This window comes from Polypterus senegalus, chromosome 16 (genome assembly GCF_016835505.1).
Source record: "Polypterus senegalus isolate Bchr_013 chromosome 16, ASM1683550v1, whole genome shotgun sequence".
In the NCBI taxonomy this organism is placed as follows: Eukaryota; Metazoa; Chordata; class Cladistia; order Polypteriformes; family Polypteridae; genus Polypterus; species Polypterus senegalus.
In genome coordinates, this window is record NC_053169.1 from 31339354 (window position 1) to 31361177 (window position 21824).

Here is a 21824-nt window from a genome sequence, read left to right on the forward strand (position 1 = left end):
CCTCATTATTATTATTATAATATATTATAATAATAATATTATAATAATAATAATTACATTTATATAGGGCTTATGTAACTTCTTAAAGTCCTTTACATAGCCAATGGGGAGCTACTTCAACTACCACCAGCATTCACTTGGGTGATGCAACGGCAGCCAATAATGTGCCAGTATGCTCGCCACACATTAGCTATTCACTGGTGAAGGTGTGAGAGATACGTTAGCCATTTAGGGAATGGGATAATTAGGGAGCTAGAAAGGACAAAGCTGTGGTGGCCAATTTAGCCAAGACATAGGTAACACCCTACTTTTTTCAAAAGATGTCCAGGTATCTTTTATGACCATAGAAAATGTACATCTCATCTGAAGGACATTGCCAGTTTTTACAGCACAGTGTTGCTGTCACTACATTAGGATCAACACACAGACCACATGGTAAGTGCTCCCGATGGCCTCACCAGCACCTCTTTCAGCAGCAAGCAAAGCTTTCCTGGTTGGTCTCCCATCCAAGTACTAGCTGGACCCTACATGCTTAAGTACAGTTAACAATGTCTACCAAACCATACCATGTACCAAAAGGAGAATTAAAAGGTAGCCAAACAATATAAAGTATGTTACAGCTAATTCCTCTCAAGAGAAGTGAAGTAAACAGGAGGTATATATCAGCTTCTTAGGTTACACCTAAACTCCATAAATGCACAAAGGATAGAAAATAAACTGGGGGAAAATCAGATGCAATACAAAAAAATGATCAAAGAACAAACAATGGAGTGCAGGAAATTACAAAATCCATAAAAAAAATGAAAAACACTTTAAACCTATATAAACTATAACTAAAAATATAGATATAATCCTTATAGCTCATCAAAGATAGTGAAGTCAGAAACTCTAGTCCACAAAAATAATTTAGGGTGCTTGTCTCATGCTCTGATTCTTTCATTCACCTAAAACTTGTGACCATATGTGAGGATGGGGATGTAGACAGATCAGTAAATTGAAACTCTATCCAAGAACTTTAGTAATCACTTTACCACAACATTCTAGTTCTATATCCACAAAACTACTGCCATTGCATTGATTTAGTGGTCCATTTCATAATCACCTTTCCCCCCTCACTCATGCAGAAGGGTTCAGGTACAACAAAGTACTTGAAATCTTCCACTTGGGTCAGCAACTCACAAATTTAAGAAACTAGAAACTCTTTTTCAGGAAACCACTTTGACCTCAGTTTTGCATTTACATTTACAGTATTTGCTTAGAAGGCACTTTTATCCAAATCGACTTACAAAAGAGGTCACATAATCCAGTAAACATTTGTCTCAGGGACTGTTTAGGAACCACTGTTACTGGAAAGGTTTCAGAATTGATCATCATAAGGGTAGAGCTCACAAAAAATAAAATACAAGGTAAGTTACATGTTCTGCAAGTTACATTCCAAGTTACAATACCTACCAGCTAGCTGTTAGATAGAAATTCACCAAACAAGAATGTCTTTAAACATTTCTTAAACACTTTGAGACAGACCAAAATTCAAATGGAAGTGGGCAGCTTGTTCTACTAGCCAGAAACTAAACATGAAAAGAGTCTAGATTGAGATTTAGTGCCACGCAGAGGTGGCATCAGCAAACAAGAGTGGCTGAGAAGGAGCACAGGGCCTCACAAGTGTTTCCATATACTTAAGTGTCAAACCATTGACTACTCTTTAGGCAGGCATCAAGGATTTTAACTTAATATGTGCTGCTACTGGAAACCAATGTGGTGAACTGAAAAGAGTGTGACATGTGTGCACCTCTTCTGTTTGAACGCCAGACATGTCACAGCTTTTTTAGTCATCTTCCGAAACTAGGTGACACATGCTGATGTTCCTGCTAGCAGAAAGCTGAAGTTCTCCAAACATGATAAGACCAAAGCCTGGAGCAAGAGTTGTGCTGTATACTCTGTCGGTTATAGTCTGATCTTGTGGATATTGTCTATAAGATCGAGAGACCGTAGCAAAGTGGTCCTTGAAGTACAGCATGTCAGCAAGTTGTAATATTTAATATTTTTATCATTTAAATTGTAATATACTAGGGGGCTCTGCCCCCTGCTCGCTTCGCTTGCCCACCCCCGGGTTTGGTTTATAGGATATACAATTTAAAGTGATAGTTATTTTCATGGGAATTGTTACATGTGTATTATTTTCACTTTTACTTGTCCTTTATTTCCAGCCCCGGGCGTGGTTAAATATTTCTCGCAGGACGTATAACGCTGCTCGTGTTGTGAAGGGAGGGCGGCTAAATGCATGCTAAGGAGATGCCATCGGATCATCTGCTGTCTTTCTGCTGCTGCTGCTGGCAAGCTGCGTGTTCTTTTTGTTGCGCTGCACGTTGATCATTTAAAAGCCTGTACAGCAGCTGTCCTTTTGCCACTTCGTGTCTCTTCCGCTTGCGTTGTGAAAGGTGGGGCTGAACGCACACTAAGGAGAAGCTGTCAGATCATCTGCTGGCTTCCTGCTGCTGGCAAGCTGCATGTTCTGCTTGTCGCTTGTTGTTGTTTAAAGAGCTGAGAGCACAAGATGTCTGTCTGCCAAAATCATTCAAACAACTGATTGGTTAGATGTCCGTGAGCTTGTTTTAAATGTTGTCTTACTGCTTTGTCTCGCGTGACATTAAAGCGTCTCTCGCGGGATGTCATATTGTCTTCCAAGAAGATCATGTCTCATCTCCCTAGTCTCCGTCCCAGGATTTTTTTTTTTTATAATAGAGAGATACTTAGTTTACACACAATACTCAGCACCTACCAACTTCTATCCTCTTTTCTTATTCTTTATGATGTATCACCTAAAAAATACATTGAAGACTTCTATCACACTTCTCTGCTTGCGCACCTTCTTTTAGACAGTCTGTTGTTAGATTTGTTTTCTTTTTTATTTTTTTGCAATAGCTTTTTAATGACCTCAATGACCATACAAATGTTCAGGTTTTTAACTTTTTGAAATCGTCATTAAAAATACTTCAGGAAAATAGACACAAATTTTAGGGTCAGAAATTGTCAGGTTTTCGTTTACTAGGCACTTTGTACTGTTTTAAGTTATTAAAATGAGATCTCCATCTCAAGTTTAAAGCAATGCAGATCCATTGGGGTAATCAGAAAACACAGAGGTGTCTGCTGTTAGTGATTTACAAAGGCTTTCCTGGCCCAGGAAAAAAAAATCATGATTTGCAGGCATTTAACTTTGTGTCTTAACTGCTTATAAATGTGCTCTCCGCATAATACATATTTGGGATTCTAGGTGAGCATCATATTTCAGTGAATTGTCTTAGTAAATATGTGAAAGTTTTCATAAACATTGTTATTTTTTTCATTCTGTACACCTCTTCACATGCAGTGATTAAGCAAGGCTTGTATATGCTTGTATGTTCATTAGAACAGATGTACAAGGTGTAATTTTGAAGTCTGTTCAGCTGACTCAACATCATATTTTTTTCCAGTGAAGGCACTATTTCCCTTTTACTGACAAACCATCATGCAACCCCAAAGTAAAAGACGTTTGGTTTATACGGCATAAAATATGTTGCATTTTCTTCTTACAAAACCTTAGTACTAGGGTGCTGTACCATGTTAGCCATTATGAACGTAGTGAGAAGTCAAGTAAAATGACACCATTTATTGCCTAACTAAAAAGATTACAATATGCAAGCTTTCGAGACAAGGTGTCATTTTACTTGACTTCTCACTACTTACTACTACTTACAAAACTTTTAAAGATCGCTTACCTTTATCAGACCCCCACTAAATATTATTGTGTTCCAATTAAATGAGGGTTATTCTCTATTTGCCTATTTGAACTTTCTTTCCTAAAATGTAAATAACTCTTTTATAAGCTCAACATGAGTAAAAGAGTTTCCATGTAGTGCCTTTAGTTTGAGTACCATAGTGCTTGCCTGTTTATCTCTTCCTCCAGAAACTGAATGTCTGAAAAGAACACAATGAATATAAACTTGTCAGGAACACCTTTTACTTTTGTCCCTTCTCATTTCCAGACTACAGCACTTTTTGTTTGATGCATCAGTTTTTACTGTTTAAAATCTCCATTTTTTTTTTGTAAATTAAATATACACACTTCCATTTAATTTTTTATACCCAGTTTAGGTAGGCCTGTGATGCAGCAGTTTGCTTTCTGTTTCTCCATTATTGTATTGAGTTTACTACTTAGGATTATTCCTTCCTTGTGTGTTTATTTTTGTAATGCTTTTCTATCCTATCATGTCTCAGTGTTCCTAAAAGTGTTTCCATCGGGCCAAAACATATTATATCACTGGTTACAAATCTATATACTTTTGGCCTGGGTAAAAATATTGATTTTCCGATTAGTCATTATTTTTCTTTTAATCAATTTGATATTGATTCTCAAAGTCAATCTTTTGAATCTTTGTGCTGTTTAATTACTATATGTAGATTTTTTGCTTATCTTCGATTTTGGCATCCGATGCAGTAGATGTCACTAATGCACCTTAAGACTTTTTGCAGAAAAAGGTACTTTACTATTTAATTGGCGCGTTCAACATTTAAATCAGATGTATGGACTTCCTACAAATTCAGATGGTGTAACGGTAAAGAACAACATAATAAAAGCAAAGCCATATTTAAGCTGCGCAGCTCGGAATTTAAGCATTGTTGTAACACAACAAATATGACAAATCATTTATCCTGACGTCGCCCATAAAAGTAATGTCAGTCAACATCCAAAGGAATGGAGCCTAAACAATCCACACTGGAGATGGCGGGTAGCTCCAAGCTTCTGTTAAATTCACCTTGTGTCCAAAAAAATAATCTATAACAGATTTTATTTGTAAAGATGTGAGACCCTACACCGTTGTTGAAAATGAGGGCTTTCCACAATTATAACTGCGGTATGCTATACCAACCAGAACACAAATGAGTAAAGTTATTTTACCTACACTTTATGAAGATCTTAAGCAAGCATTACCATGTCCCTCAAGTCAGTGGAGAGAATAGCCCTAACTTGTGATAGCTGAACATCCATGGCAGCAGATACCTATGTGACAATCACATGTCACCACATTAAAAATGACTGTGTTGCAGACAAGCGTGCTGCATGCCAGTCACAGTGGGAGCAACCTCACTGCCTACATGGTATGTAGAGCTGATGAGATGGCCGGCTGGCTGTTGTTCCTTAAACTTTCAAAGCATTTCCAATGAATGTTTCATCGCATGACCCCATTAATCACAAATTTGTGTGTTGGCAAGTCCTATAAACATTGCTTCTCTTTAAACACATGGGTAGCTGTACTGCTGCGGTACAAAAAGTTTGCAACTTGCTTCACCCAGCCAAGCAAGTGGGGTATTGTTGGAATTTTCAGTGCAGCCTGTGATACCAAAGTGAGCTTGTGCAGATAGCAGCTGACGTGAGTATCTCCACAAGCTGCACTGTACGCATCATATTAGTGCCACGTGTCCAGTGTCGGTCACGATGGATAGTTCTTTATCTTTTATTTTCCAATCATCCAATACCACTGTCAACGAGCATCAGCTCCTGATCTTCATTTTAAAACGCTTACTTTTTGTCTCATGAGTAACTGTAAAGACACATTTTTGAAAACTGATTAATGCGACTGTTACTCATGAGGAACTGAAGATATATGTAACTTGTAGAATTATAGAAAGACACATGTCTTCCCGATGTATCTTTAATTTCAACTAATTCAAGATAATTTTAAATGTCTAATAGAGGAATAAATTTGGCTAACAGTTAAGTTGAAGGGTGTCTACATGAAGTTTCATAACACACAAATACATGTTGGTCTCATCACACCAGAGAATCTTATTTCTCACCATCTCAGAGTCCTTCAGGTGTCTTTTAGCAAACTCCAAGATAGAACTTTTTGGCCTTAATTCTAAGTGGTATGTGTGGAGACAACCAGGCACTGCTCATCATCACTTGTCCAATACAGTCCCCACAGTGAAGCATGGCGGTGGCAGCATCATGCTGTGGGGGTGTTTTTCAGCTGCAGGGACAGGACGGCTGGTTGCAATCGAGGGAAAGATGAATGCAGCCAAGTACAGGGATATCCTGGGCAAAAACCTTCTCCAGAGTGCTAAGGACCTCAGACTGGGCCGAAGGTTTACCTTCCAACAAGACAATGACCCTAAGCACACAGCTAAAATAACGAAGGAGTGGCTTCACAACAACTCTGTGACTGTTCTTAAATGGCCCAGCCAGAGCCTTGACTTAAACCCAATTGAGCATCTCTGGAGAGACCTAAAAATGGCTGTCCACCAACGTTTACCATCCAACCTGACAGAACTGGAGAGGATCTGCAAGGAGGAATGGCAGAGGATCCCCAAATCCAGGTGTGCAAAACTTGTTGCATCTTTCCCAAGAAGACTCATGGCTGAATTAGCTCAAAAGAGTGCTTCTACTAAATACTGAGCAAAGGGTCTGAATACTTAGGACCATGTGATATTTCAGTTTTTCTTTTTTAATAAATCTGCAACAATTTCAAAAGTTCTTTTTTTTTGTCTGTCAATATGGGGTGCTGTGTGTACATTAATTAGGAAAAAAATTAATTTAAATGATTTTAGCAAATGGCTGCTATATAACAAAGAGTGAAAAATTGAAGGGGGTCTGATTACTTTCCCACTGTAGGTTAATGAATAACATACTTATTATTTAAGAAGCAGTCAGTCATTGTCCAACCCACTATATCCCAACACAGGGTCACGGGGGTCTGCTGGAGCCAATCCCAGCCAACACAGGGCACAAGGCAGGAACAAACCCCGGGCAGGGCGGCAGCCCACCGCAGATTTAAGAAGCAATATTTGGTTATTGTCCAATAATATTATTCACCAGATGATATAGATGTTTTATAAAGCAGATGCCATTGCATTGTATTAAAACAAAGACCTCCCCCCATAATATGTGTGAACTTTGATGTGGTGCTACATATGTTAGTTACATTATGGTGCGCAGTACTGTGGAAAAGTTGTTTTGTTTTGTGTTTCTTTTTTTTAAAGCAATAATATTTTGTTACCATCCATCCATTTTCTAACCCGCTGAATCCGAATACAGGGTCACGGGGGGTCTGCTGGAGCCAATCCCAGCCAACACAGGGCACAAGGCAGGAACCAATCCTGGGCAGGGTGCCAACCCACCGCAGGACACACACAAACACACCCACACACCAAGGCCAATTCAGAATCGCCAATCCACCTAACCTGCATGTCTTTGGATTGTGGGAGGAAACCGGAGTGCCCGGAGGAAACCCACGCAGACACGGGGAGAACATGCAAACTCCACGCAGGGAGGAACCGGGAAGCGAACCCGGGTCTCCTAACTGCGAGGCAGCAGCGCTACCACTGCGCCACCATGCCGCCCTATATTTTGTTACACATCTTCCAAATACTGATGTTAACTGTTCATTACTAATTTACTAATCAAGTATTACTTCTTAAATGTCATTCCATGCTTATGCACATGTTATGAAGTCACTATGTAGACACCCTTCAAATAAAGTGTTACAAAAATTTGTCATATTATTGTAATGTTCTTTATATATGGTTAAGTAATCTCTAAAGAAGTCAGCACTTTGAATATATTAGTGCACAGTAATTCAGTCAAGATAAAATCATTATTGAATCGAATAGGAACATTGTGAATCAAAATTGAATCCAATCGGGACATCAGTGCCCATACCCAGCCCTAATATACTGCATATAAATTTGAATGACCTATTCAGTCACTCACTTACTCATCAACAAAAAACACTACTTTCCAATTACTTAAAAAGCTGAAATTTGGCAGGTTGGTACATTTAGGCAAGTAGATATCCTTTAAGAAAGGACATTTCAATATATCAGTATTTCTGGCTAAACCCTCCTCAACAGAAAAAACAAATACCACAAAATCTCAAAAATGCTTTGACAGCCTTGATTGAAATTTTGTTATGATATAGAAGAAAGAAAATTAGCCGACGAGCGTTTTTTTTAATTTGATGATATTTATTTATTTATATTATCCTAATGTACATGATCTTTGCTGCACTGAGTACATGCTTTATGCAACAAAAGCCAAGTATCTGATCTATGGCAGGAATGTTTTACTTATGGACAATTGAGTGTGGCATGTTCAAAAGTAAGCAGCTCAAGTGACCATATTATATAATACATTTTTTTTGACTGATGCCTTTATACAAGGTGACTTAAAACATTTGAAAAATAATTGTTTTTTCCAATTGACACACAGGTAGGTGAAGTTTCATGTTCATCCACAACCTCAGGATTTGAAATCCAAAGTCTTTCCACTACACCACACTGCATGCCAATAATATAATTTTTTTACAAATCCTTATAAAATTTCCCAGATGAAGACCGGTAATGCAGATACTAGAACATAAAAAAGAAACTGTCAACAACAGTCCATTAAGCCCAGAGTATATCATCAATTTCTTGACATCTACAGGATCTCTTTCAGAGTAGCGAGATTTAATGATTCCCAAAGTGTTCTACTGTTTCCTGACTTATTTCATATACTGTATATTTAATGTCTTATATGTAAACAAATAGCTCCAAAAATTACTGCAGAGTTTTCCCTTAACAAACTTTCATCTCTGTCTCTGTGTTCTTGTTGAAGCACTCATTTTAAAACAATTCCCATTAACCATCATACTAAGTAACAAAGTGAAAATGGTTCTCAATGGTTCTGATTAACCTGTGGATTCTACTTAAACTGCTCAGTGGGGTATTATACCGTTACAGTGATGAGTGAAGACATTTCCATTTCCCTTTACTGACTTTGTTCCTCTTAAAATCAACTAATGCTTTTGAAAGTTTCAGTGTAATCAAGAACTGTTTTGTTGAGCAGAGGGTGCTGACTGTAAAGGAAATATTCAATGGATTTAGAAGGTATTCAGGTCTTTTCACTTTCCACACACTTTATTGTGTTGTATATTTCAGTTTAAACTAGCTGTGCTGCCTATCCAAGACAGCAACGTAGGCCTCAGCGATAGCATTTGTAGTGCACTATCTATTGGAATATATTTTGTAATGCATGTGGTGATAAAATGCGTTACTACAAATGTTGGTGATGCACCATCTGTTGGAATGACAGAGATATAGCAACCGGAGTGACACACAGACACTTACCCTTTTATTATGGTGGATGGACTGCCGATCAGCCTGCATGCAATAACCCATAATGACATGTTTTCATAAAGGTTTGTGAGTTTATTAAAAATTAAAATCTGAACTCTCTTATTCGTTTAAGTATTAAGACCCTTTGTTGTGGTCCTCCAGGTTGTTCTCAGGTCCATCCTGTTTGCTTTAATTATCCTTCAGATGTATGTGGAACTTGATTGGAGTCCACCGGTGGTAAACTGAATTGACTTGACATTGTTTGGTAAGGCACACACCTGTATGTATAAGGTCCCACAAGTCACACTGCATGTCAGGACAAAAAAAGCCATGAAGTCCAAGGAACTATTTGTAGACCTACCTGAAGTACTAGGGTGTTGTACCGTGTTAGCCATTATGAATGTAGAGAAGAGCCAAGCAAAATGACACCTTTTATTGGCTAACTAAAATGACAATATGCAAGCTTTCGAGGCAACTCGGGCCCCTTACATCTTGCCTGAAGAAGGGGCCTGATTTGCCTTGAAAGCTTGCATATTGTAATCTTTTTAGTTAGCCAATAAAAGGTGTCATTTTGCTTGGCTCTTCTATAGACCTACCTGATAAAACTGTTTTGAGGTATAGAGTGCCCTCCACAATATCTGAGACAGACATATTTTCCTTGATTTATCCAGATCTGCTCCGCAGTTTAAAATAACAAATCAAACAATTCAGATGTGATTAAAGTTCACTTTGTAGACATTAATTTAAGGGTATTTGCATACATTTCGGTTACACCATGAAGTACCGACAACACTTTTTATACATGGTCTCGCCACTTCAAGGGCACCATAATGTTTTTGAGCATTAGTAATGGCCCGTATGTTAAAGCAGTCATATTTCCTGTCATCCAGTACTAGGTTTGTATGAGTTGTACCATATCTTGATATTTTTTCTTTTCATTTGCAAAGATTCTGTATTCTGAAACTTTATATATTTCATTTGACTTCTGGAGCAAAAAAAAAAAAAGAAAATTTTAATACTCGGAACAACCATGCATTTGTGTATCTTTCTATATTATTACTTTATGTGACCAAAACCATTTTTTGTTTTTTTGACCGGTTTAACAACATTGTCTGTTAAGAAGATGTCAGGGGTCATACAGGATTTATCCTCTCAATATCTAAAAAAATGTAGTATTTTAGTGACAGTGCTTTAATATTAATTAATGTAAAAGTGGACTGACTGTAAATTAAGGCTAAGAATTCTTAGTAATTGGAATGACCTGTAATTCAGAAACACCAACAGAATTTGCACCCTTTTACTTTTTAAATTTATTTTCAAGTGTTGACATTTTAGCATTGTTACCAAATGAACCTTTCTGCCATGCATCACATTTTACAGTAACTAGTGGAATACTTTAACATTTTTGTTTCTCTTAATATTTTCAGTTCAACCTCTGATCTTCCTATTTGTATTATACCCATGTATAAATGTGATACAGTTCAAGTGAAGAGGAGAACTTTGTGCAATAAATAAATAAGAAACAGCTTGGAGGGCTTGTAAAATATTTGTACATATATGAGAGTTGAGCAGAAAAGGTTGAATTTGACTTTTAAAACCAAACAAGTTTCATTTTTCAGCGTACCCCCTCAAACACTAACCCACTTATTACACTTCTATGACACTCACATAAAATAAATAATCTCAACTAATATAAATATTGGCCATATGTCAACTCATGTAATGCTCGTTAGATAATTCCAGAGGGCCCTACAAATGTTGTCCTAATAATTTAACCTTAATTACTAGATATAGAATAAAATCTCATAATATTGCATTTTAAGTGAATAACTATAGATAACAATATATGTAGGTTTAGAATCTGAGGATTTAATATAGACAAATCAGTTAGTGTGTGGTGTTGATGCTCCCTTCTACTGTTGTATCTCCATAGCCCCAGATTTTGTCTGATAATTAGAATACCATATATCAGAGACATAACATCAAATCAAATTTTCTTTTGTCACAGACAAATTATACTTACAGTACAATATGCAGTAAAATGCTAACACTGCTGAAAGCATGTAAAGAAACACAATTTTTATGTATATTTTCGGTAAAAATATAATGTCAGCAAGTCAAGTTGAATTCTCAATCTTACGTGTTCACCTTAACCCTGTTTACCTTTTATGATTCTTGTCACCAGTAGCTGTGCTATAATAAATGTTTACAAGATCAAAAGAAGAAGAAAGAACTGTTAAACAAGACTGCATGAGAAACAGACATGTGGTTTTTTTGCATGTGTCTGAGCCTTTGTGGGTGTGCGTGACTAGCAGAACAAGTTGCGTGCAAACACGGTTGTCACATCTGTAACTTTTTTCTATTTCCAGGACCATCTCGACAAAGCGATAGAACTGAAACCTCAGGATCCTCAACTATACTACCTTCTGGGCAGGTGGTGTTACGCAGTAAGTTATCTGAATTTCATGTCTTAGCCTGAACATGATAATTCTCAGTAAAAAAAAAAAAAACAACAACAACATTTTCGTTAAATATAGGATGTTGCTATGCAAAAATTGAAATATTTAAATAAATTCATTTATTTTCCTTCTGCATTCTGAATACTGTAGAAGGTTCTAAAATAGAGATATCTAAATTGTCCAGTATTTTGTTGTTTGTCTATGAAGTGCAGCAAAATAAACTGCAGTCAGCCCCACAGTGAGTGACTAGAGAAGTAAATGAGGAGAAGCCAAAGATTAAAGAATCACTTTGTGTGCTGCCTTATATACAGCTACAGTTTTACTCTAAGTGTGGTTTATTCTCTTGTTTTTCTCATTGCTGGATTCTCTCAGTTCCTATTATATTTACATGTTTTCTTAATCTGATTTTAAAGTAACATAAAATTATTGAAAAATGAATATTGCAACAGTGAAGCTTAGGTATGGCACCATTCATAAAACTATTGGGGGTCTAATCTGGGAACTGTTATGCCTCAGACCCTTTTTTGGAATATGCTCTATTAGATCATTGTTGTACAGTATTATTAAATGATTCTCTCTCGAGGAATATCCTACTTTGCATCCCCATCTCTCTTATTATATTAGTGTGCATTTTTTTTAAAAGTTCAAATGCAGGCACACATCCTCAGTACACTGCACTGAAAAGTGAGGACACTCTCCAGTAGCAGATTTTTCAGCCTCAAGTTGCTTTACAACAACAACATTTACAGTATGTATATTGCACTTTTTCATACAAATGATATAACTGAAAGTGCTTTACAAGATGAGGAACGAAAAAAAGAAAAAATATATAAGAATTAGGCAGTACTAATTAACGAAGAATAAAGTAAAGTCTGATGGCCAGGGAGGACAGAAAAAAAACACAAAAAAACTCCAGAGGGCTGGAGAAAAAAAAAAAAACAAAATCTGCAGGGGTTTCTAAGGCCACGAGACCTCCCAGACATCACTAGGCATTCTAACTAATATAAAAGATCTAAATCAGTTGCTCCTTTAGGAACTATTAGGTACTTGTGCATTGATTGCATCAAACATAAGTAAAATATATTTGCATACTTACATATATTAAAGAATTTCTGTGATTATTGCATGTTTTGTTGCTTTTTATGCCCTTTTTATTTTATTTTTTTATAACAGTATTTTACCCTGCTCATTTCGTCCATCTTTTTTGATATTCACCCCTTTAAATCTGATTGTGGATTAAGGTTTCCAAGTTATATTGACTGCTGAGATGATTTGAGATTACAATCCTGGATATTGTCTGCTTTCCAGTGAATTTGTGATTCCTCTTTGCATAACTAAGCCAATACTGCACAAAGTAGAGCTGATTCAAATAACAAAGGTGGGTGTTTAAAAATGGCACCCAGAACAGTAATGTATTACCTAAAGCCCAGGGCATTTTCCTATGTGTAACAGCACAAGCTGGAACCAGTCATTGGCCATGATGTCATCTCAGCATGATGGTGATGGAAATTTGGCATTATGGCATCAGGGTAAGCTTTGCACATAACAACGACAAAAGAATGACTCCTGTTTGGGCCTCCAGGACAACATCTTTCAGTTCAGTTCAACCCGTCTGCCTCAGAGAATTTCATTTGGACACAACATATTGAGAGTCTTTTTTAACTTTTGAAAATCAACCAAGCTTGTTTTGGTATGCAGTTGCACTCTCTACAGCAATGCCAAATGACTTGGTTTCTTGGCAAACTATTCTTGTGCCAGATAAAGAACAACAAAAAAAAGTAAACTAAAGTGCTACAAAGAATGTTAAACACACACACAAAACAAAAAATGGAAGTCCCAATATATTTATTTTTTCTGAAATGTAGTTTTGTATTTTAATGCTTAAATATTGAAAAGTTTGATAAAGTTGAACCATTGTAAAAACTGGCAAAATACCCTCATTTATTGTATGTATTGAATCATATATATACAGTATAATACTGCTCAAAAAATTAAAGGAACACTAATTAATCAGAGTATAGCATCAAGTCTTCTGAGCTATTGATCTGGTCAGTTAAGTAGCAGAGGGGGTTGTTAATCAGTTTCAGCTGCTTTGGTGTTAATGAAATTAACAAGAGGTGCACTAGAGGGGCAACAATGAGACGGCCCCCAAAAGAGGAATGGTTTAGCAGGCAGAGGCCACTGCCATTTTTCCCTCCTCATCTTTTTCATCCTTATCTGTTTTTTCACTAGTTTTGAATTTGGCTACGGTCACTGTCACTACTGGTAGCATGAGGCGATACCTGGACCCTTCAGAGGCTACACAGGTAGTCCAACTTCTCCAGAATGACACATCACTACATGCCACTGCCAGATAGTTTGTTGTGTCTCCCAGCACAGTCTCAAGGGCATGGAGGAGATTCCAGGAGACCGGAAATTACTCTAGGAGAGCTGGACAGGGCTGTAGAAGGTCCTTAACCCATCAGCAGGAGCCACCGGTATCTGCTTCTTTTGGCAAGGAGGAACAGGATGAGCACTGCCAGAGCCTACAAAATGACCTCCAGCAGGCCACTGGTGTGAATATTTCTGACCAAACAATCAGAAACAGACTTCATGAGGGTGGCCTGAAGGCCCAACATCCTCTAGTGGGCCCTGTGTTCACTGCCTGGCACTGTGGCGCTCATGGCATTTGCCATAGAATACCAGAATTGGCAGGTCCACCACTGGCACCCTGTGCTTTTCACAGATGAGAGCAGGTTCACAATGAGCACGTGTGACAGACGTGAAAGGATCTGGAGAAGCCATGAAGAACGTCGTGCTGCCTGTAACATCGTTCAGCATGACTGATTTGGTGGTGGGTCAGTGATGATCTGGGGAGGCATATCCATGGAAGGAGGCACAGACCTCTACAGGCCAGAAAATGGCACTTGACTGTCATTAAGCATCGGGATGAACTCCTTGGACCCATTGTCAGATTCTATGCTGGTGCATTGCGTCCTGGATTCCTCCTGGTGCATGACAATGCCCAGCCTCATGTGGTGAGAGTATGCAGGCAGTTCCTGGAGGATGAAGGAATTGATACCATTGACTGGCCCCCACGCTCACCTAACCTAAATCCAGTGGAACAACTCTGGGTCTTTATGTTTCAGTCCATCCGAAGCCGCCAGGTTGCACCTCAGACTGTCCAGGAGCTCAGTGATGCCCTGGTCCAGATCTGGGAAGAGATCCCCAGGACACCATCCGTAGTCTCATTAGGAACATGCCCCCCGACCTTGTGAGACATGCATACAAGCACATGGGGGCCATACAAACTACTGAGTACGATTTGGAGTTAATGCAATTTCGGCAAAATGGACTAGCCTGCCGCATCATTTTTTCTCTTTGATTTTCGTGGTGTCTTTGAATTCAGCCCTTTGTACGTTGATAATTTTCATTTCCATCAAAAGATGTGACATCCTTTTGTTCCTAACACATCACCCAGTCCATATCTGTAGAGATATCCAGCAGGATTTTTTTTCCTATTGAGAGCTGTTGTGTTTTCAAAGTGTTCCTTTTAATTTTTTTGAGCAGTGTATATAAAGTTTAGTAGAGTCTGTTAAATAAGTTATTTACATGCAAAGTGGTTCTATTTTGCAATTTTATTGTTCTATTTAAGTTTTGTATGTTCTGAGCAGTTTATTTTAATATACATTTTAGCACAGACAACAGTTATAATATTTCTTCTGATTTATCTATTATTTATTTTTTGTGTTGCCATATTAGGTTAACAATTCCATTTTTTTGTGTTTGACATTAGGTAGTGATGTTTTTCTTCTGTTGCCTCCAGCTTGAATAGATTTGCAATGTCTTTGCATATATTTTGCATTAGATTTTCTTTTTTTTGTGCCTAGTACATTATTAAGTACTAATGAGTAGTTTATATACAGTATCAATAGTTTTACAAAACACCTCTAAAATCTATGCTGCTTATTGTCAGGACATTATTGACATTATATTACATTATTAATTACACATCTTGGTGTGGTTAACTCTGTAATTTATGTTAGCTTTTTCAGTTATACCTTTCTCGATTTTCATAAAGCGTTTGACTCAGTTGATTGAGCTGCCCTGTTGGACATCCTGAGACTTTGCAGGACCCCCAAAGTTGCTAGATATCATGGCTGGCTTGTAAACTGGTACTGTGAGTGCTGTGCTCACATTGTCTTCAATGCTTGCGTGAACTGGGTATTTTGGGCAGGATTGTTGGGTCCAGCAGCTGTGGGGCATCTGTTAGGGAAGAAAGATTCACCGATCTTGACTTTGCTGACAATGCAGTAATTATGGCAGAGTCAATGGAGGCTGTGATCAGGGCTCTCGAGAGACTGAGCGAGGAGTCTGAGTTTCTGGGCTTGTGTGTGTCCTGAATAAAAACCAAGATCCAGGCCTTTAATGACCTCTTGGGCACATCCATCAGCAGTATGTCTGAGAGTGTCAACCTCATCGAGTTGTTTACTTACCTTAGCAGCGACATTTATATCTCTGGTGACTTTCCATGAAGTCAGTAGACTGATTGAGAGAGCATGGGGTGTCATGAGGTTGCTGGAAATGGGTGTGTGGCCCTCCCCGTATCTGTGCAAAAGGATGAAGGTCCAAGCCTTTGGAGTCCTGGTGCTCCCTGTTTTGCTGTATGGCTGTGAGACATCGATGCTGTGCAGTGACCCGATATGAAGACTGAAGTCCTTCAGTACTGTGTTAAATGTAGAGAGATCTTGTTTCTGTTGAGCCCTCATCCAGATTAGCTAGTATTACTGGTCATGTTCTTCAAGATCAATGTGCCTGGGAGAGGCAGAGTACTTTTATCATTAGCCTGGGAAATCTCCATGGGTGGCAAGAAAGACATGTAACTTCCCGGGTTGCAATTAATGCCTCCACCTGTGTTATCTTAAAATCTGCCACCGTCAGTTCCTCAAAATGGCCACAGTGAGGACAATGGCATAATATTGAGTAATAAAATGTTTGTTGTGATATCTTATACTCGATCGTATGGTTGATACTTTATCATATTTAATTAGAAAAACTTTAGTCCTCGTTACAGGCGTTGGGCGTTACAGACCCCCAAACGATGCCCAATGAGCTTCTTCCGGCAGTGTGGGGGAGGAACAACCTCCTCAGTCTGTCAGTGGAGCAGGACAGTGACAGCAATCTATCGCTGAAGCTCCTCCGCTGTCTGGAGATGATCCTGTTCAGTGGATGCAGTGGATTCTCCATGATTGACAGGAGCCTGCTCAGCGCCCGTCGCTCTGCCATGGATGTCAAACTGCCCAGCTCCGTGCCTACAATAGAGCCTGCCTTCCTCACCAGTTTGTCCAGGCATGAGGTGTCCCTCTTCTTTATGCTGCCTCCCACGTAGACGTGGGCACTCGCCACAACCATCTGATAGAACATCTGCAGCATCTTATTGCAGAAATGACGAAGCTTAGTGCCCATAATACTTACAATAGTGCAAATAAGACAAGACTGTGCACAAACAGACAAAACTTTTCCACATAACAAAGGCAATGTGCCAGTACAGCTAACCACCACACTTACACAGAGACCGATTAAATGCAAGTTCCAAAGGTCATGGCACGGATTGAGCTCTTTTCGTAACAGATAAAGTGATTTCTACATAAACTGCAGGGAGAGATCTTGATCTAGGATGTTGAGGTAGGGTGGGAGATCATGGTGGGGCCATATTGAGCTGAGGAGACAGCCCGAAGGAAAAAAGTGTCACATAACCTGACAAATCAGGCTTGATGCTGCAGTATCTTTTTCCACATGGCAAAAGAATGGAGGATTCACGAGATAGTAAGAGGGTTCAGAGAATGGGTCTTCCAGAGACACATTTGGTTTTATTTATAGTGGGGTATTTTTTTTTTATTTTGGTTTGTGGATAAAGAAAATTGAACGTTAGAATTCTTAAGTTTTCAATTACTCTTTGAATCTGGAACAGTCTCTAAACATGACTATGTTTATTGTCAATTATGTAATTATTTTCCATGTACATAATTTAGTCAGGGTCAATAAATCAATTTTTATTGTATGTTTTGACATTCTAAGCATTTTCAGTCACAAAGCACTTAACGGAGCAAAAACAATCACAGTACAGTATTGAATGTTTTAACACTAATGTACAAAAAAAAAAATCAAGAATGGTAAATGTAAGAACAAAAAGTGCAGCCCTGACAGATACTAGGATGAACTGGAAGTTATACCTGACAAGTTAAAACATGAAGTTACTGTACAACAAAAGTAGCTTTACAGATTATATGTAGTTATAACTGCAGTGAAAGATAGGTGACATTTGTGCTGCTGGATTATGTGAATTTCCCCTTGGGATTAATAAAGTATCTATCTACAGTGGTGTGAAAAACTATTTGCCCCCTTCCTGATTTCTTATTCTTTTGCATGTTTGTCACACAAAATGTTTCTGATCATCAAACACATTTAACCATTAGTCAAATATAACACAAGTAAACACAAAATGCAATTTTTAAATGATGGTTTTTATTATTTAGGGAGGAAAAAAATCCAAACCTACATGGCCCTGTGTGAAAAGTAATTGCCCCTTGTTAAAAATAACCTAACTGTGGTGTATCACACCTGAGTTCAATTTCCGTAGCCACCCCCAGGCCTGATTACTGCCACACCTGTTTCAATCAAGAAATCACTTAAATAGGAGCTGCCTGACACAGAGAAGTAGACCAAAAGCACCTCAAAAGCTAGACATCATGCCAAGATCCAAAGAAATTCAGGAACAAATGAGAACAGAAGTAATTGAGATCTATCAGTCTGGTAAAGGTTATAAAGCCATTTCTAAAGCTTTGGGACTCCAGCTAACCACAGTGAGAGCCATTATCCACAAATGGCAAAAACATGGAACAGTGGTGAACCTTCCCAGGAGTGGCCGGCTGACCAAAATTACCCCAAGAGCGCAGAGACGACTCATCCGAGAGGTCACAAAAGACCCCAGGACAATGTCTAAAGAACTGCAGGCCTCACTTGCCTCAATTAAGGTCAGTGTTCACGACTCCACCATAAGAAAGAGACTGGGCAAAAACGGCCTGCATGGCAGATTTCCAAGACGCAAACCACTGTTAAGCAAAAGAACATTAGGACTCGTCTCAATTTTGCTAAGAAACATCTCAATGATTGCCAAGACTTTTGGGAAAATACCTTGTGGACTGATGAGACAAAAGTTGAACTTTTGGAAGGCAAATGTCCCGCTACATCTGGCGTAAAAGGAACACAGCATTTCAGAAAAAGAACATCATACCAACAGTAAAATATGGTGGTGGTAGTGTGATGGTCTGGGGTTGTTTTGCTGCTTCAGGACCTGGAAGGCTTGCTGTGATAGATGGAAACATGAATTCTACTGTCTACCAAAAAGTCCTGAAGGAGAATGTCCGCCATCTGTTCGTCAACTCAAGCTGAAGCGATCTTGGGTGCTGCAACAGGACAATGACCCAAAACACACCAGCAAATCCACCTCTGAATGGCTGAAGAAAAACAAAATGAAGACTTTGGAGTGGCCTAGTCAAAGTCCTGACCTGAATCCAATTGAGATGCTATGGCATGACCTTAAAAAGGCAGTTCATGCTAGAAAACCCTCAAATAAAGCTGAATTACAACAATTCTGCAAAGATGAGTGGGCTAAAATTCCTCCAGAGCGCTGTAAAAGACTCATTGCAAGTTATCGCAAACGCTTGATTGCAGTTATTGCTGCTAAGGGTGGCCCAACCAGTTATTAGGTTCAGGGGCAATTACTTTTTCACACAGGGCCATGTAGGTTTGGATTTTTTCTCCCTAAATAATAAAACCATCATTTAAAAACTGCATTTTGTGTTTACTTGTGTTATATTTGACTAATGGTTAAATGTGTTTGATGATCAGAAACATTTTGTGTGACAAACATGCAAAAGAATAAGAAAGCAGGAAGGGGGCAAATAGATAGATAGATAGAGTGGTGTGAAAAACTATCTATCTATCTATCTATCTATCTATCTATCTATCTATCTATCTATCTATCTATCTATCTATCTATCTATCTATCTATCTATCTATCTATCTATCTATCTATCTATCTATCTATCTATCTATCTATCTATCTATCTATCTATCTATCTATCTATCTATCTATCTATTTGTGGGAAGCTTTTGTAATGCAGAATAAACTGGCAAAGTCTGGGTTCTAACTTCAGAGTTAGGTGTAGATGCTGGTGTGCAGTGATGCATAATTATTTTCACATTGAATGAAAGAGAGTATTGAAGTTAGTAAAAACAAATTGAACAAGTGGATCATATTCTTTATTTGAATTTCTGAACAAAGTGGGCCTTACAAACAAAGTCATATTATTTTTTTATCTTTTATGTAATGTGCACTTCTCAGACATTTACTTAAAGAATCAATTATTAAATGTAATGGCACAGGATGGACTGATACCCCATCCAGGGTTGGTACCCACCTTGTACCCAAAGCTGCTTGGATAAGGCAGAATAGCCTTGACACAACCCTGTCTCTAAGCCCTGCAGGCAATTCTTTTGACCTCATGGCTTGGTTTTTGCTTTGATACACATTGTCAGCTGTGGGACCTTCTGTAAATGGGCATTTTGCCTTTCCTGGTAATGTGTAATAAACTGATTTAACCACAGGTGGACTACAAACAATGAATAGAAACATCTCACCAATGAGCAAAAGGATGAGATGCTCCAGAGCCAAATTTCAAGTATAATAGCAAATTGTCTGAATACTTGTGTCAAGGTAATATTTCAGCTTTTTTATTTTTAATACATTTAAAAAAAATAAATAAAATCCTGTTTTTGCTTTTGTCATTCTGTGGCATTGAATGTTGCTTAATGGACAAAACACATCTTTAAATGACTTTAGCATAAGGCCGCAGCATAACAAAATATAAATAAGTGGGCCTGAATACTTCCTGAATACACTGTAAATAATTTATCTTAATACTTGACTTTTTTCTCAGATAATGTAAATGTATTTATTATGCACTAAAAGTTTCCTGTTAAAGTTCTTTGTTATATTAGAATGCTGTCTGGCCTAGCAAGCAGACTAGCAGATATGATGCAGTTCAGTTTCAAGTGGGATGCAATGCCATTACCAGTTAAGTACCAGTCTTCTAGGAAGCAACTAATTGTTACAATTCTGGCACCATCAGCTTTATATCAAACCATTATCATATATTTTTGTGACTTTGCTTCAGGCATGTAATGAGTATTGTTTACTTTTTCACTGCATGTTTAAAATCAGAAACTTTCTTCATATCACTCTGGCTGTGTCAGTACATGATTAACTTGTAATTACATGTTCGAAAGATCAATTAATGAAAGGAAAGAAAAACAATGTCCATGCTCAGCATTCAGACTGACTTAATGACTAATCTTTGTCATTCTGCAGTTACACCTTACATGGGATAAGAAGTGGAACAACCACTTTAAAAAAGAATAAATGCCTAAATAATTCTGCTGTCATAACTGGATTAGATTTTGGAGAACAGCAGCAGTGTCACTGATGAAGAATACTGTTCAACTGCTCTCTGTATTTGAAAGATTAAAATATACGGTACCGTGAAAATGTATTTGCCTCCTTCCTGATTTTCTCTATTTTTGACACTAAATGTTTAACTAAACTAATTTGTTGACACTAAATGTTTTCAGGTCTTTGAGCAAAAAAATTATATTAGATAAAGGCCACCTGAATGAGCAAAAAAAACATCCATCCATTATCCAACCCGCTATTTCCTAACTACATGGTCACGGGGGTCTGCTGGAGCCAATCCCAGCCAACGCAGGGCGCAAGGCAGAAAATAAACCCCGGGCAGGGCACCAGCCCACCGCAGGCAAATGAAACATTTTTTTTTACTTATTTATTTAATGAACAAAGCTTTCTGACGCCACTTGCCTGTGTGTGTAAAGTAAGTGCCCAGCTTTGCATCAGCTCAATTCAAAGAATAATTAGAGTTATCGGACTGAGTTTAGGATGGGCTTGATTATAGCCAGCCGTACTCAACATACACATCACTTAGATACTTTATTAATCCCAAGGGGAAATTCACATAATCCAGCAGCAGTATACTGATACAAAGAAACAATATTAAATTAAATAGTAATAAAAATGAAAAAAATGAAAAAAATTTAAATAAAATTAATGTTAGCATTTACTCCCCCGGGTGGAATTGAAGAGTCGCATAGTGTGGGGGAGGGACGATCTCTTTAGTC

At 38.1% G+C, this 21824-nt stretch overlaps 1 protein-coding gene across 4 annotated transcripts in view; it reads left to right on the forward strand.

The window, feature by feature from the left end:
• Window positions 1-21824, forward strand: part of LOC120516521 (regulator of microtubule dynamics protein 2) — a 230023-nt gene that overhangs the window by 191274 nt on the left and 16925 nt on the right. For all 4 annotated transcript variants that reach the window (XM_039738249.1, XM_039738247.1, XM_039738246.1 and 1 more), the window contains exon 7: window positions 11502-11579. In XM_039738249.1, coding sequence (XP_039594183.1) covers window positions 11502-11579 — 78 coding nt within the window. The remainder of the gene's footprint in view (window positions 1-11501; window positions 11580-21824) is intronic.